The following is a 17,374-nucleotide window of genomic DNA, read 5'->3' as shown; positions in this document are numbered from 1 at the left end:
CGGAGGTTTATTCGGGGGTTTTGGACAGGTTGCAGCTCCCATTACATCTCTACTAAAGGGGGGTCCGGTTCGTTTGCAGTGGTCGGCTGAGGCGAACAGGGCATTTGTTAAACTTAAGAACCTGTTCGTCTCGGCTCCCGTGCTGGCGCACCCGGATCCCTCTTTACCCTTCCAAGTAGAGGTGGACGCGTCTGAGACCGGTATTGGGGCAGTCCTGTCACAACGATCCGGCGCGCCACCTAAACTCCGCCCCTGTGCCTTCTACTCTAAGAAGCTCAGCTCGGCGGAGCGCAACTATGACGTTGGGGACAGGGAGCTGTTAGCCGTAGTTCAGGCTCTAAAGGTGTGGAGGCATTGGCTTGAGGGGGCTCAACACCCTTTCCTCATTCTGACAGATCACCGTAACCTGGAGTACATCCGGGCAGCTAGGAGATTGAACCCTCGTCAGGCTAGGTGGAACATGTTCCTAACCCGATTTGTTTTCAAGATCACCTACATCCCGGGGTCCCAGAATGCTAAGGCAGACGCCCTGTCCCGGGCGGTATGACACAGAGGAGAGGTCTAACGAGCCTACTTCCATATTGCCGGAGTCTTGTTTGGTGGCTCCGGTGGTGTGGGAGGTCGATGCGGAAATCGAGCGGGCACAGCGTGCCGACCCTACTCCCCCGAGTGTCCTGTGGGGCGGACGTACGTTCCGCTCGAGGTTCGTGATCGACTTATTTATTGGGCTCATACATCACCCTCCTCTGGACATCCAGGTATTGGCCGGACCGTGCACTGTCTTAGCATGAAATACTGGTGGCCAACGTTAGCTAAGGATGTGAGGGTTTATGTCTCCTCCTGCTCGGTGTGTGCCCAGTGTAAGGCACCTAGACATTTGCCCAGGGGTAAGCTACATCCCCTGCCCGTTCCACAACGACCATGGTCCCACCTCTCGGTAGATTTCGTTACCGATCTACCCCCCTCCCAGGGGAATACCACCATTTTGGTCGTTGTGGATCGGTTTTCTAAGGCCTGTCGTCTCCTTCCTATGCCGGGTCTCCCTTCTGCCCTACAAACCGCTGAGGCCCTGTTCACCCATGTGTTCCGGCACTATGGGGTCCCCGAGGATATAGTGTCTGACCGGGGTCCCCAGTTCACCTCCAGAGTTTGGAGGGCGTTTATGGAACGGTTGGGGGTCTCGGTGAGCCTTACCTCGGGGTACCACCCAGAGAGTAATGGGCAGGTGGAACGTGTAAACCAGGATGTGGGTAGGTTTTTGAGGTCCCATTGCCGGGACCGGCCGGAGGAGTGGTCGAGGTTCCTCCCCTGGGCAGAGATAGCCCAGAACTCTCTCCGCCACTCCTCCACCAATTTAACACCTTTCCAGTGTGTCTTAGGTTATCAGCCGGTCCTGGCGCCATGGCACGAAGCCAGATCGAGGCTCCTGCGGTGGGACGAGTGGATTCGGCGCTCGGAGGAGACGTGGGACGCTGCCCATGTCCATCTGCAGCGTGCCATCCGTCAACAGAAGGCGAGCGCCCGATCGCCACCGCAGTGAGGGCCCGGTGTACGCACCGGGAGATCGAGTCTGGCTCTCGACTCGAAACCTGCCCCTCCGCCTGCCCTGCCGGAAGCTGGGTCGGCGGTTTGTGGGGCCCTTCAAAGTCCTGAGAAGATTGAACGAGGTGTGTTACAGGTTACAACTACCTATAGAGTATAAAAATATTAACCCCTCGTTCCATGTGTCTCTTCTCAGGCCGGTGGTAGCTGGCCCACTCCAAGAGGAAGAGATAGGAGAGACCCCTCCGCCCCCTTTGGACATCGAGGGGGTCCCGGCGTACAGGGTCCGGACCATCTTGGACTCCAGGCGCCGGAGGAGTGGTCTCCAATATCTCGTGGAGTGGGAGGAGTACGGTCCGGAGGAACGGTGCTGGGTGCCCAGGAGGGACATCCTCGATCCATCCCTCCTGACAGAATTCCACCATGGGCATCCCACGCGCCCGGGTCCGCGTCCTCCTGGCCGTCCCCGAGGCCGGGGGTCGGCGCACGGCTGGAGCCGCGCGTCAAGGGGGGTACTGTCACGGTTTCGGCCGAGACTGCTCCTCCTCCTGGTTCGGGCAGGCAAAGGCGTTCGTCGTCCCCGGAGTACTAGCTGCCATCGTTGGATGATTCCATGTGTGATTGCTTTTGTCTGTCCTTAGCACCTGTGTCTGATTTGTGATGATTACGTGTCCTATTAGTTCCCTGTGTTTGTATGGATTAGTTGTGTGTTGTTATTTCGCCTGTCATGTGTGTTTTCGTGTAGGGTTTTGTGTTCTGTGTATTTTACGCATGTTTTGCGTAATTGGGCATTATTCCGCCTCCTTTGTTTAGAGGCCGTGCCTTGTTTTTGGGATCTGTCTTTATTAAACTTTTGGACTTAGCTTCGGTGTCCTGCGCCTGACTTCACCCCACATCCACCTCACAAGATGACAATTTGTCCAGGCTGTGAAATTAGCAGCACACGAACCAACACAGTACATACCCTCCCTTCGTTCTGTCCAGATGAAAGATCTGGGTCTGTAGAAGTCACCTATAGGAAAAGTTAGATTAAACAATGCAGTAATAATGTTATGATGCGTCCTGTTATGAGGTGCAACATGCTTGCACCTATAGATGTCAGGAAGCAGATCTGTCGTGTTGTAACACTTTTTGGGATCTCTGCCATTGTTATAAACAGAATAAAATGTGTTCAGTATGTCTATGGGTGTATTTGATGTATCCAATAACTGGAACCAGATTGTTCTGTTGTATTGGAAACAAATGTCAGGATTAATCTTGATACCTTTGTGAATGGGAAAGCTCTTGTCTATGCGGTCGGGAAGATGGCTGGATCCTATGTTACAGCAGATCTGCATGGCACAATCTGGTCCTGAGGTAACCCCAGGGGGCCATGTATCTATCTGTTTAGGATAAAGTGGAATCTGGTTGTTCGTGTATGGCCCACTATACTTCCATACCCATCTCTGGCACCCCAGAGCATGGTTAAGCTCTACTCGCTGTCCTAATTCGATGCAGGTTGGTCACGTCACTGTCCTGGCCTCTGGGGTCCAGGGAACAGCTACCACCCTTCTGTTAAGACAGAAATAGAAAAAACAAAGATCATACAAGTCAAAACATTGCTTCATCGCATTTGACCCCGGTATGGTTTACATTGTGTCATGTGAAACCATTTAAACCTTTGCTGGGCCTTAACAGCCAGGCAGCTGTTACATGCAGCCTTGACCTCGTAAGGACCATGCCATCTTGGGGCAAAAGCGTTCTCTTTCACTCACTCTCACTGTCACTCTCACTCTCACCATGACCATGTCCCCCTCTGTGAACTTGGTTTCAACCACAAGATTGAACAGTGCATTGTTTGCTCTGTCTGACTGCTGTTGCCTCAGAGATGCCTGTGCATACTGGACCTTGAGCCTGTCCTGTAAGTGAGTCAACACAGTCTGCTGCTTTGCAAACATCATAGGCCCCAGCTCAGCTGTGTTCACATCTGGGTCAATGGGAAGTTTCATGGTTCTTCCTGTCATCAACTCGTACAGGCTGATTCCTGTGGCCCTGGAGGGTGTGGCCCTCATCACCGTCAACACTTGTGGGAAGAGCTATCCACTGACCTTTATGCTGTGCAATCTGTCTGGACAATGATTCCTTAAGAAAATCTGTGCGTTCGATAAATCCCGCCACCTGAGGCCGGTATGCAACATGGAACTTCTGCTCAATGTTCAACATTCTGCACATGTCCTTTATGACTTGCCCTGTGAACTTCCCCCACAGGCCTGAAATGTATGGTTTACAGGCCACATCAGGTCTGCAAGTAGGGTGGCAAAATTATTATAATGTTACTTGTAGGTAGGGTTGCAAAATTCTTGTAACATTCCAAAAATTCCCATATTTTCCAGAAATCCTGGTTGAACGAATCCGAATTTCTTGCTTATTCCCTCCCGTTTCCAGGAATCTTCCAACCAGGATTTCTGGAAAACCTAGGGAATTTTGGAAACGTTACCAGAATTTTGCAACCCTACCTGCATGTCACATTATGCTGATTTAAAAAGTGATGTGTAATTCCTACTGGAATCCAGCCAGAGTAAGGATATCCAACAGTTGGAATTTATTCACCCACAACCTGCATTCAAAATGATTGTCAGGGTTAGGAACATGAGGTGACTACCTAAGACATTTAATCTGAAATGACCATTTCAGTAACGGGTGCAAAAAATCTAATTAACGAATTGGATTAGTTTAGAAACATGTATGTTATTCATCTTTGTGTAGCGTAAAATGAATCAATCAATGTACATGCAAAAACACAGATATTAAAAATCTACCTGCAGTAAAGCATGATGTGAAATGTTTTACGTAGCATTTTTTACGGTACAAAATACTTAAAATATTTCCCAGTCATTTAATTTTTCCCTACAATGCAATGTAATTTACGGTAGCCTACTGTATTCAGCTTATACAGTGTGTTACTATTGATTATACAGTTATTTACCGTGACAATTACAGGATTTTTTTTACAGTTTACAAAACACAATTTGATATCACACTGGTCCAATATCACACTGTAATTACAGCTTCTCTTCTATTTCCTATTGTTCTATTCTATTCTATTCTATTTTCCCTGTCCAGACCCTAGTCAAGGGAATAGCTACCAGGAGGACTTCAGCTGCTCTGAGAGTAACTCTGAGAGTAGTGCTACAGAAGAGGAATCAGACAGTGATGCAGCAGGAAACCGTCAGGGGCACACTCCATCTACCTCAGCCCAGTGTCAGAAGGCCAGAACTAAGCCCGTCAATATATCAAGCTACTATTTTAGTAGATACAATCTGGAGCTCAAATTAAACATGTAGATGTTTTAAAAAAAGGGGAGAAAGACCCTGGCCATGTCTGAATACCCATACTACCGTACTAAATAGTATGCGGGGAAAAAAGTGTGAACAATATGATATCATGCAATATGGTAATTTAGCGGATGGTTTTATCCAAAGACTTATAGTTAACAGATATACAGTGGAGGTCAGAAGTTTACATACACTAGGGTTGGAGTCATTAAAACTCGTTTTTCAACCACATTTCTTGTTAACAAACTATAGTTTTGGCAAGTCGGTTAGGACATCTACTTTGTGCATGACACAAGTAATTTTTCCAACAATTGTTTACAGACAGATTATTTCACTTATAATTCACTGTATCACAATTCCAGTGGGTCAGAAGTTTACATACACTAAGTTGACTGTGCCTTTAAACAGCTTGGAAATTTCCAGAAAAATATGTAATGGCTTTAGAAGCTTCTGATAAGCTAATTGACGTCATTTGAGCCAATTGGAGGTGTACCTGTGGATGTATTTCAAGGCCTACCTTCAAACTCAGTGCCTCTTTGCTTGACATCATGGGAAAATCGGAAGAAATCAGCCAAGCCCTCAGAAAAGAAATTGTAGACCTCCACAAGTCTGGTTCCTCCTTGGGAGCAATTTCCAAAGGCCTGAAGGTACCACGTTCATCTGTACAAACAATAGTATGTGAGTATAAACACCATGGGACCACGCAGCCGTCATACCGCTCAGGAAGGAGACATGTTCTGTCTCGTAGAGATGAATGTACTTTGGTGCGAAAACTGCAAATCAATCCCAGAACAACAGCAAAGGACCTTGTGAAGATGCTGGAGGAAACAGGTACAAAAGTATTTATATCCACAGTAAAACGAGTCCTATATCGACATAACCTGAAAGGCTGCTCAGCAAGGAAGAAGCCACTGCTCCAAAACCGCCATAAAAAAGCCAGACTACGGTTTGCAACTGCACATGGGGACAAAGATTGTACTTTTTGGAGAAATGTCCTCTGGTCTGATGAAACAGAAAATAGAACTGTTTGGCCATAATGACCATTGTTATGTTTGGAGGAAAAAGGGGTAGGCTTGCAAGCCGAAGAACACCATCCCAACCGTGAAGCATGGGGGTGGCAGCATCATGCTGTGGGGGTGCTTTGCTGCAGGAGGGACTGGTGCACTTCACAAAATAGATGGCATCATGAGGAAGGAAAATGATGTGGATATATTGAAGCAACATCTCAATACATCAGTCAGGAAGTTAAAGCTTGGTTGCAAATTGTCACGCCCTGGCTCTGGGGACACTGTTATGTTGAGCCAGGGTGTGTAGATCAATGTGTTTTGTTCTATGGGTGCTATTTCTATGTTGGCCAGAGTGGCTCCCAATCAGAGGCAACGAGTGTCAGGTGTTGCTGGCTGTCTCTGATTGGGAGCCATATTTATACAGTCTGTTTTTCATTCGTGTTTGTGGGATTTTGTTTCAAGTCTGTTTATGTTAGACCGTGAACTGTCACGTATCGTTTGTTGTTTTTGATTGTGTCTCTAATTAAAGAGTATGTTTGCCTGCAACGCTGCGCCTTGGTCCTCATCTCTGTTTGACGATCGTGACAGAAAATCCCACCACAACTGGACCAAGCAGCGAGTCGAGGAGCCATCGCCAGGGAAATCCCTAGCAGATCTCCGTGGCAGCCTCGACTGGGTCAAGCCGAGTGAAGAGCAGAGAGAGTGGACTTGGGAACAATGGAGGAAGAGCTTCGACTGGGTCAAGCCAATTGAGGAGCTGAATAGCGGGAGTTGGAGGCAGAAGAGCGAGAGTTGGGCGAGAACTATAGAGGCCTGGCCCACGGGGAGGAGAGACCCCCAGAAAATTTTTAGGGGGGGGCTCACGACGTCGGGGCAGCAGGAGGCCGCGAGTAGAGCGGTCCAGCGGGTTGGCAGAGGAGGCCGCCAGGTTACGGGGGCCACTGGTAGAAGAGGGGATGGAAGGTGTAGAGGCACGGCGAGAGGTACTGGGGTGTGTTACCAGTCCGGTCCGGCCCGTTCCAGATCCCGGTGTAGGGCCAGTGGTGTGTGTCCCCAGTACGGTCCGGTCTGTTCCTGCTCCCCGCACCAAGTCAGTGGTGCGCTCGTCAGCCCGGCTCGGCCCGTTCCTGCTCCCCGCACCAAGTCAGTGGTGCGCCCGTCCAGCCCGGCTCGGCCCGTTCCTGCTCCCCGCACCAAGTCAGTGGTGCGCCGTCAGCCCGGCTCGGCCCGTTCCTGCTCCCCGCACCAAGTCAGTGGTGCGCCCGTCAGCCCGGCTCGGCCCGTTCCTGCTCCCCGCACCAAGTCAGTGGTGCGCTTCGTCAGCCCGGCTCGGCCCATTCCTGCTCCCCGCACCAAGTCAGTGGTGCGCTTCGTCAGCCCGGCTCGGCCCGTTCCTGCTCCCCGCACCAAGTCAGTGGTGCGTTTCGTCAGCCCGGTTCGGCTCACTCCTGCTCCTCACACCAAGCCAGTGGTGTGCGTTGTCAGTCCAGCACGGCCCGTGCCTGTTCCACTGGTGCCTGGTTCGGCACTGGTCAGATGTTTTACGCCGGAGCTAGAGCAATCCGCTCCATCAGTGTGCAGTCCAGCTCCGGCCAGCGGGGCCAGACCGGACCAGGGGTACGTTGGGGGGTTCGAGAGGGAGCGGGGATCAGGCCCGGAGCCGGATCCGCCGCCTAGGCGGAGTGCCCACCCGGTCCCTCCCCTGTGGTATTTGGTTGACGCGGTCGGAGTCCGCGCCTTTAGGGGGGGGTACTGTCACGCCCTGGCTCTGGGGACACTGTTATGTTGAGCCAGGGTGTGTAGATCAATGTGTTTTGTTCTATGGGTGCTATTTCTATGTTGGCCAGAGTGGCTCCCAATCAGAGGCAACGAGTGTCAGGTGTTGCTGGCTGTCTCTGATTGGGAGACATATTTATACAGTCTGTTTTTCATTCGTGTTTGTGGGATTTTGTTTCAAGTCTGTTTATGTTAGACCGTGAACTGTCACGTATCGTTTGTTGTTTTTGATCGTGTCTCTAATTAAAGAGTATGTTTGCCTGCAACGCTGCGCCTTGGTCCTCATCTCTGTTTGACGATCGTGACAGAAAATCCCACCACAACTGGACCAAGCAGCGAGTCGAGGAGCCATCGCCAGGGAAATCCCTAGCAGATCTCCGTGGCAGCCTCGACTGGGTCAAGCCGAGTGAAGAGCAGAGAGAGTGGACTTGGGAACAATGGAGGAAGAGCTTCGACTGGGTCAAGCCAATTGAGGAGCTGAATAGCGGGAGTTGGAGGCAGAAGAGCGAGAGTTGGGCGAGAACTATAGAGGCCTGGCCCACGGGAAGGAGAGACCCCCAGAAAATGTTTAGGGGGGGGCTCACGACGTCGGGGCAGCAGGAGGCCGCGATAGAGCGGTCCAGCGGGTTGGCAGAGGAGGCCGCCAGGTTACGGGGGCCACTGGTAGAAGAGGGGATGGAAGGTGTAGAGGCACGGCGAGAGGTACTGGGGTGTGTTACCAGTCCGGTCCGGCCCGTTCCAGATCCCGGTGTAGGGCCAGTGGTGTGTGTCCCCAGTACGGTCCGGTCTGTTCCTGCTCCCCGCACCAAGTCAGTGGTGCGCTCGTCAGCCCGGCTCGGCCCGTTCCTGCTCCCCGCACCAAGTCAGTGGTGCGCTCGTCAGCCCGGCTCGGCCCGTTCCTGCTCCCCGCACCAAGTCAGTGGTGCGCTCGTCAGCCCGGCTCGGCCCGTTCCTGCTCCCCGCACCAAGTCAGTGGTGCGCTTCGTCAGCCCGGCTCGGCCCGTTCCTGCTCCCCGCACCAAGTCAGTGGTGCGCTCGTCAGCCCGGCTCGGCCCGTTCCTGCTCCCCGCACTCAAGTCAGTGGTGCGCCCCGTCAGCCCGGCTCGGCCCGTTCCTGCTCCCCGCACCAAGTCAGTGGTGCGTTTCGTCAGCCCGGTTCGGCTCACTCCTGCTCCTCACACCAAGCCAGTGGTGTGCGTTGTCAGTCCAGCACGGCCCGTGCCTGTTCCACTGGTGCCTGGTTCGGCACTGGTCAGATGTTTTACGCCGGAGCTAGAGCAATCCGCTCCATCAGTGTGCAGTCCAGCTCAGGCCAGCGGGGCCAGACCGGACCAGGGGTACGTTGGGGGGTTGGAGAGGGAGCGGGGATCAGGCCCGGAGCCGGATCCGCCGCCTAGGCGGAGTGCCCACCCGGTCCCTCCCCTGTGGTATTTGGTTGACGTGGTCGGAGTCCGCGCCTTTAGGGGGGGGTACTGTCACGCCCTGGCTCTGGGGACACTGTTATGTTGAGCCAGGGTGTGTAGATCAATGTGTTTTGTTCTATGGGTGCTATTTCTATGTTGGCCAGAGTGGCTCCCAATCAGAGGCAACGAGTGTCAGGTGTTGCTGGCTGTCTCTGATTGGGAGCCATATTTATACAGTCTGTTTTTCATTCGTGTTTGTGGGATTTTGTTTCAAGTCTGTTTATGTTAGACCGTGAACTGTCACGTATCGTTTGTTGTTTTTGATCATGTCTCTAATTAAAGAGTATGTTTGCCTGCAACGCTGCGCCTTGGTCCTCATCTCTGTTTGACGATCGTGACACAAATGGGTCTTCCAAATGGACAATGACCCCAAGCATACTTCCAAAGTTGTGGCAAAATGGCTTAAGGACAACAAAGTCAAGGTATTGGAGTGGCCATTACAAAGCCCTGACCTCAATACTATAGAAAATGTGTGGGCAGAACTGAAAAAGCGTGTGTGAGCAAGGAGGCCTACAAACCTGACTCAGTTACACCAGCTCTGTCAGGAGGAATGGGCCAAAATTCACCCAACTTATTGTGGGAAGCTTGTGGAAGGCTACCCGAAACGTTTGACCCAAGTTAAACAATTTAAAGGCAATGCTACCAAATACTAATCCAGTGTATGTAAACTTCTGACCCACTGGGAATGTAATGAAAGAAATAAAAGCTGAAATAAATCATTCTCTCTACTATTACTCTGACATTTCACATTCTTAAAATAAAGTGGTGATCCTAACTGACCTAAGACTTTGAATTTTTACTACGATTAAATGTCAGAAATTGTGAAAAACTGAGTTTAAATGATGTTGGCTAAGGTGTATGTAAACTTCCGACTTAAACTGTATATGATGAATGCTGAAGCAGACTGCCATGCTCAAGTAACTGGGACATTTAGTTAGATAACATTTGTGTGCATGATGTTGAAATGTCGGTAATAATACCTTTTATCTCAGGTGTTGTTCGAAAATATGTGAATATTCAAAGCCATAATTAAATAAGCCTTCAAAAGTATTTTAATTTAATCATTTATTAGAATTTGCATACACACTTAAAATATTAGCACTTTAAATCGAGTGATGTGTATATATACATGATGTGTATATATACATCATTCGTCATCTCGCTTGTGTTAATTTCTATCATGGCTGTTCTAAATAAACAGCCCACTGACTGCCTTGTACTTTACCCCTAGATGAGTGAATTTTTTATTGGTGCAATACATTTTCCGAAGAACTGTGAGTAAACAAATCCTGTAACGCACAGTTAGACGTTTTGCAATAATTAATTGATTAATTCAAGACAAATATTTTACGTTTCATAAAAATCAATGCAATGCAATCTACAGTGATGTGAATGTTGGAATAACATCCACTGCCTTAAAATGTTCCTGAAAATGGGGTGACGCTTGTCCTATATACCTGTCACTAGGAACCGATGTGGATGTGGTGGAGGAGTCAAGCGCAGGACACAGAGGTTAAGTCCAACAGACTTTAATAGTCGAACAAGAAAAGAGAAAACCCGACCTCGAAAACAAACCAAGAGGCGAGGGAAAAATTACGCACCACGCGTAAACACTAAACATAAAACAAACAGAGTGCAAAAATGTAGCTCCGACAAAGTGGCAACAAAAACAACACACAATCAGTCTAGAGCAAAACAAGGAACTTATAAGACAAGAAATCAACACACAAATGAACACAGGTGTAACAGTCAGACAAAAGCAATCAAACAGCAGAAACATAGAGCGGTGGCAGCTAGTACTCCGGGGACGGCGAACGCCGAAGCCTGCCCGAACCAGGAGGAGGAGCAGTCTCGGCAGAATCCGTGACAATACCTCAATATGATTGAAAGCTTAAACTGATATATTGTTACTGTACACAATGACTAAAGATAAAAACTGTATGTTTCGATGAAATAATGTTTTGATCAATTGCAGAATAAAATCTGAAATGTTTGAATGCTTTTGTGTTCTGGTAGTTTGCGTGTTTGTTCTTGGTTCTACTACGTCTGCGTTTCATCATCCCTTTGTTTATCTTTCTCCAATCTGGAAGGGTATGTTTTATGCAAAACAGAGCCGCGCCCGTCCTGCCCAAGAAACGAAAGTGAAAACAATACAAAAGAAAGTCATGACTGATGTGTCAAGACGAATAAAACTTCCACTCTACATTTTCAACTAAAAGTAAGACGTTTTATTTATATAAAACTATTTTACTATTGTATTTATATTTAAATAACTTGCCTTTTAAAAAACGTTTTTCTAGACATGATTTAATTCGCATTTAAGCTTTTGGGAGTTTTTCTTTCGTACTAAAGCAAGCAAGTCGTCTCGTTACTTTACAGTAGATGATTTTTCAGTTTGTTTGTTATAATGATTACATTTTATATCTGTTAATTACAGTGTCATTACGTGGGTTTGGCAATAGTTATCTGGTAAGTTTACGAGCATTACAGGTCAAAATTGCTCAGTTGCACCTCATTATCTACAATATTGCTTGCATAGGCTATTGTAAATAACACACCAACAATACACTTTCTTGTCAAATGCCTAATGCTGATGTCACCGCTGACTACTTGAGCAATAAATAGGCCACAGCAAAAAATCAAGTATTTAACAATGAATAAGAACCCATAGACCTGCCGGTAGATCATTATGTATAAGAAATAGTTTCAGACTTGTTTATTACCAGTCTAATCCTTATTGAAGGAACATGAGGAGGAGGAGGAAGAGGACTTCTTTGGGCAGAGCACACCTAGCCAGTCTGCCTCAGGTAAGTTAAAGGGCAAAAGCTACATAAACTGACCTTAGATCAGTGCAAAGGGGGCAACTTTATAGGGGCAACTTCCTTCTACACAACAGATTATGCACAATTGCTATTCCTCATTTTGACAGCCAGGGGGAGCCACTTTGAGTGGCAGCTGTATGAAGGACAGCGGTGGCTGCGTATTGACAATGACCATGTGATCGAGACCCACTACTGCCAGCCTGGGGCCAAAGGAATGAACATCTACCCATCACACATGGGGTCTGTACTGTAGATGTTTAGTGGCAATTTTTTTATACGGCTGCATCTCAATAGTCTTGAATGGTGTTCTTTCCTTGTCCCCTTTCCTTGATAGATAATGTTGGTTCAAGGAGGTGAACAGGAGAGGAAGCATTTTAAGAGTATTAAGACTAACCTAGGATCTGATGATTTATTTGTTATACTGTATGTATAGTTCAGTAACCTAAGGTCTGACGTGTTTTTGAACTAACACAGGTGGATTGTGTATGTAGCCTTTCTGCTCTGTGTATTCTAGGCAGGTCTATATAGATTTTGATCAGATTGAGGCTCAAAATGCTGCCATGGGTGTACGGCGACTCACGTTCCTACCTCAGGGTCAAAGTGAAGACATCGGGTGGTATTTCAAAGACAATCGGATATGGCGTGAATACGGTTCTTTGGTGAGTGAATCTGAAAGTTCCCAAATGGTCCTATAATACAACGTTTTAAATTGGAATTAAATAAAAATGAAATTCTCCCTGCATATTTCAATTCTCTTTCTCTCTCTCTCTCTCTCTCTCTCTCTCTCTCTCTCTCTCTCTCTCTCTCTCTCTCTCTCTCTCTCTCTCTCGCGCACTCTCTCTTTCTGCTTTCACCCACCCCTTGTCACCTCTCTCCCCCCCACCCAATCTCCCTCATCTCTCTCCTAACCCCAGGGTCCAGGTCAGGGCTCGTCCTCAGTCAGTAGTGGTAATGTGGAACAACAGTACATCCTCAGACCTCAGGGGACCTTCCAGTTCACTGTGGGGAGCACCAGCTACACGTTAGACTTCACAGGTAGACTCCACACAGGGCCGTATTCATTAGGTCATACTGTAGCAAAACGTGCAGTTCAGATAATACCTCCCAATTATGGACTGTTTTACCCCTTATCCCAACACATACAGTGTGATGTGACAGAGCATGTAGCCAGTAGCATATATAGGGAACACCGGGGTTGAGATCTGGCACTTGGGGCTTGATTCAATCCATTGCGTGGAAGATCTGCGTTTTAGCGTGATTTACATTTAAAGGCAATGTTACCACATTCGCGGAGACTACATTCACGGTAAACACTGCATATTTTGGCTCAATCATAAATGACCTTTAAATGTCAACCGTGCTACAAGGCTATGGATTGAATCGAGCCCTTAAAGGGTACATCTGCAGTTGCTACCTCCATTATTGGACTTAATGATATGTACCTATTGACTCTTGAAGAATATATCTTATAAATGCCTCATGAGCTTAGTTCAGCTGCTGTTCCCCATCAGAACCCAAAATATAAGCTTGCTTTACTCCAATGTTTGTAAACAAAGGAAATGTAAAGAAACATTTAATAGCCTTAAAACATGGTTAAAACTATAATTTTGATATCATGGATGGTCAGTCCTTGCAATCATAGCTCTGTCTATGAATTTGAGATTGGTCACATTTCTCCAGCTTCCTCCCTTACCTTTTTACCAAAACAGGGGCGTGGAGAACGATTTGTTATTGTTTCAACTGCTGATTGCCGCTTTTAAGCTTTTTTTTTGTAGAGCAATTGACAATACTCTGCATGTCCTGCCAGACTGCATTTTCCCTTACAATACAAAGGTTTCTCTTACCATATGTATGTCTTCTTCAGCTATGACACAGACCAATTCAGCCACCCGGGTACAGAGAAACGTCCGGCGGCGTCCAAAGTTCAACTCCATCGTCTCAGGGAATGCCAGGTATTATTCCATTTTGGCCCCTAGCCTCTGCCCCTCGGGCCTACGGCGAACAGCAGGTATTTTGGCCCCTAGCCTCTGCCCCTAGGGCCTACGGTGAACTGTGGTCCTCTGTAGCTCAGCTGGTAGAGCACGGCGCTTGTAACGCCAAGGTAGTGGGTTCGATCCCCGGGACCACCCATACACAAAAAACATGTATGCACGCATGACTGTAAGTCGCTTTGGATAAAAGCGTCTGCTAAATGGCATATTTATTATTATTATTATAACAGCAGGTATTTTGGCCCCTAGCCTCTGCCCTTAGGGCCTACGGTGAACAGCAGGTATTTTGGCCCCTAGCCTCTGCCCCTAGGGCCTACGATGAACAGCAGTTATTATGATGCCTCATCTATATACACCGTTAGGCACTTGCCTCATTAATTTAACCTGTGTGATGGTAGTGTTGCCAAAGTTATTTGAATGGGTGAGCTCCAGGCCAACTTCATTGCATTCGTTGTATTGCATCATCGACTGCGCAGTCAGGCAGCTGTATTATATGATGTGGTTAGCTGATTAATTAAACACCTATCCAGGTGTTGTGAGATCTGGAAGGCGTCTGCGATGTAGTCAGCCTGGAACGCAGCCTTTCTGTATACAAACTGGCCTATAGGAATCTTGTAGATGTTATTAAATCGAAATCTTCATCAAATCTATACAGAAAAAATTACAAACACCAAAAACAATATAGCCACAACATAATAATAGCATTAAATATACATTATTTACAACAACAACAAAATCCAGCTTCTCTCTAGTGTGACTGGTTTCCCCTTCGACCTCAACTCAGTGTCAAGATAACTTTACATACATTCCTGACATATGCAAATGTGATCATCTATAGTTTCATACCTACTTTCTTGTCACAGCAACATTGAAGCAAGTCACTTAACACTAATTGCTCCTGTAAGTCGCTCTGGATAAGAGTGTCTGCTAAATTACTAAAATGTAAATGTAAGTGTAATTCAGTATTTGTGGGTCTATTTCTTTGCAGTGTATCCATTGCCCCATCAGCCCCCACTGTAATTGCCTCACCACCTCCCTCTGCTGGCTACACCTGGGAATTCATGGGTGTGGAGGGGGTGTGGACAGAATACCAGACTCCAGTGAGTGGGACATTATTTTATTCGTTGAACCCTTGCAAATAGCACACTACAAGACAGATTGTATATGTTCAACTCAGGCCCTCATTAAGGTGAGAATGGAGGAGGGAGACAATCATGGTATAGCAGCATGTAATCTGTGGCTATTTCCAGAGTTGCTCACTGGACAGTGCTGGGATTGAGAGACACTACCAGAAGAACCCCAAGGGACAGATACGCTTCAAAGCTGGGAGATATTCCTACACCCTCGACTTCTCAGGTAAGACAGAGTTAAATACTGGTGTACCATAACATGTGACCTGTCTAGGAACACTCCTGAAGTTTTCTCTGTCTCTTCCAGGCATGTGTCAGACCAACGTTCGCATCGGGACCAAAAGAACTGTGAGGAGAACTCAATGTGAAGCTCAACAAATGAGCAGGTATGGATAAAACAGGCTGGGAACCTAGAGCAAGGAGTTTTACTGACCATGTGACCTAACCAGGAAAAAGTATTGGCCCTATAGGTTAGGGCCAAGAGTTTTTCCTGGTCTGGTCATGTGGTCAGGAAGAAGTCCTGGCCATTAGTCAAGGCCTTTCTGACCTGCTAGAGAACCCATGTGTAACAACTGTGCAATGTGACAAATAATGAAAAACTGTGTCCTCCTCTCACAGTGGAGGAATGGGTTTACAGTCCCGTTGGCAATTTCAAGACGTGGACGGAAGCTGGAAAGACTTTGCCAAAGTAAGATGAACCGTTTTACTGGTCTCTCTCATCAGACTCCATAAGAGTAGTCTTCATACCACTACATTAAAAACACATACTTTCTTATGACCAAGCAGTGTGTGTGTGTGTTGACTTAATCCTGTAGAGAAGCGGCACCTGCAGTGTATCCAGCCAGGACATTGAAGCCCAGTACCAGCAGAACCCAAATGGAACTATGAACTTCACTACCAGGAGCTTCAGCTATCAACTGGACTTCTCGGGTAAATATGTCATCTTCTCAGAACTTCACAAGGGCCTAGGGCAGGGGTGTCAAACTCATTCCATGGAGGGCCTAGTGTCTGCTGTTTTTTTCTTTCAATTAAGACCTAGACAACCAGGTAAGGGGACTTCCTTTCTAATCAGTGACCTTAATTCATCATTCAAGTACAAGGGAGGAGCGAAATCCCGCCGACACTCGGCCCTCTGTGGAACGAGTTTGACAAGTGCCTAGCGGGTGAAGGATAGCGGTTGATTGAAGATTTAGGAGTAGTTTAATTGATTTGATGAATCCAAACTCCAAACCAATATAGTTTCCTGTGTTGGAGAACATTATTGTCAGGACCTAACAGTTGGTTGGTTTGATTTGTTGTCTTTTGCAGCCCTGACCCAAAGAAACCTGTCCACTCAGACCACCCGATCTGTTCGACGTCTGAACTAGTCACTGCCCACGACACTGTCCTCTGTCAGGGGCGAAGATTCCCTGTATGATATGACGACTGAGATTGTCCCACTCAGCCAAGAACTGCTTTGCGGCTGGATCACAATACACTAAAGTAGCTTCCTTTCTTTTATAATGAGAAATGCAGAGAACTACAGGTGGGTGTGTTTTTGGCTGTCCAGGCCCTCTGGATCAGTACAACTACATAGAGGAGAGGAGACTACTTTAGAATGTAGAGACACAGCCTGCTATTATGTTGATGGGGGTAGTGGGTGACCTCTGACCTCAACCTTACACTCCTCTTTTCCTAACTGACCTAATCCTCTGTCTCTGTCCAATACCCTGGCAGTGGAGGCTGGTGGGAGGAGCTGTAGGAGGGCGAGCTCATTGTAATGGCTGGAATGGAATCAATGGAATGGTATCAAACACAAACATATAGAAACCACATGATTCCGTTCCATTATTCCATTCCAACCATTAGAATGAGCCCGTCCTCCTATAGCTTCTCCCACCAGCCTCCACTGTACCCTGGGTGAATCTCAATTGTCTAAAGTGGCTTCCTCTCAACTCCATTTCTTCATGTGCACAGTGAAGATGAAGTCACTTTAGAGTACTGAGATGGAACCCCTTCTATTCCACTTCCTCCTAAAGATGAGATACTGAAAGAAAAAAAAGTGTTTACATATGTATTCATGGAATTACTGTAATTTTTTCGACATTGTGCATATACTTAAAAACCAATACTATTATTATAAAAGTAGCTTCTGACAATATGCACAATATTTTTTGAAATGTGAACTGGAAAAATAACACTCCCCCTATCACTGCCAATGGTACAAAAGCAACAAGCCTTTTGAGCCGGTTCTGCCATGTACATTTTCATTGTCATTCTTTATTTCCAATAAAGGTGCTTTTCCAGTATCTACTGATTGAGGTCATCTTATTCCAGAATTCAAAGTTAC

At 47.3% G+C, this 17,374-nt stretch overlaps 1 protein-coding gene across 1 annotated transcript; it reads left to right on the top strand.

Annotated features, from left to right (window-relative positions):
* The first annotated feature begins 9,911 nt into the window (after window positions 1-9,911).
* LOC121549558 lies at window positions 9,912-17,333 on the top strand. Its single transcript, XM_041861355.2, has 14 exons — window positions 9,912-10,376; window positions 10,570-11,320; window positions 11,540-11,571; window positions 11,846-11,909; window positions 12,032-12,164; window positions 12,439-12,583; window positions 12,839-12,959; window positions 13,789-13,876; window positions 14,904-15,015; window positions 15,166-15,271; window positions 15,353-15,431; window positions 15,664-15,733; window positions 15,861-15,975; window positions 16,354-17,333. Coding segments are annotated over exons 2-14 (1,125 nt in total). The 5' UTR covers window positions 9,912-10,376; window positions 10,570-11,319; the 3' UTR covers window positions 16,413-17,333.
* The last annotated feature ends 41 nt before the right edge of the window (window positions 17,334-17,374 follow it).

The sequence above is a fragment of the Coregonus clupeaformis genome, unplaced genomic scaffold (genome assembly GCF_020615455.1).
Source record: "Coregonus clupeaformis isolate EN_2021a unplaced genomic scaffold, ASM2061545v1 scaf0058, whole genome shotgun sequence".
Classification (NCBI taxonomy): Eukaryota; Metazoa; Chordata; class Actinopteri; order Salmoniformes; family Salmonidae; genus Coregonus; species Coregonus clupeaformis.
This window is presented reverse-complemented; position numbering and strand designations above follow the sequence as displayed.

Excerpts from the sequence above, each read along its gene's own strand:
- LOC121549558 (XM_041861355.2), top strand. Across the intron at positions 12,165-12,438 it reads ATCTACCCATCACACATGGG|GCAGGTCTATATAGATTTTG; the intron begins GTCTGTACTGTA and ends TGTGTATTCTAG. Across the intron at positions 12,584-12,838 it reads GGCGTGAATACGGTTCTTTG|GGTCCAGGTCAGGGCTCGTC; the intron begins GTGAGTGAATCT and ends TCCTAACCCCAG.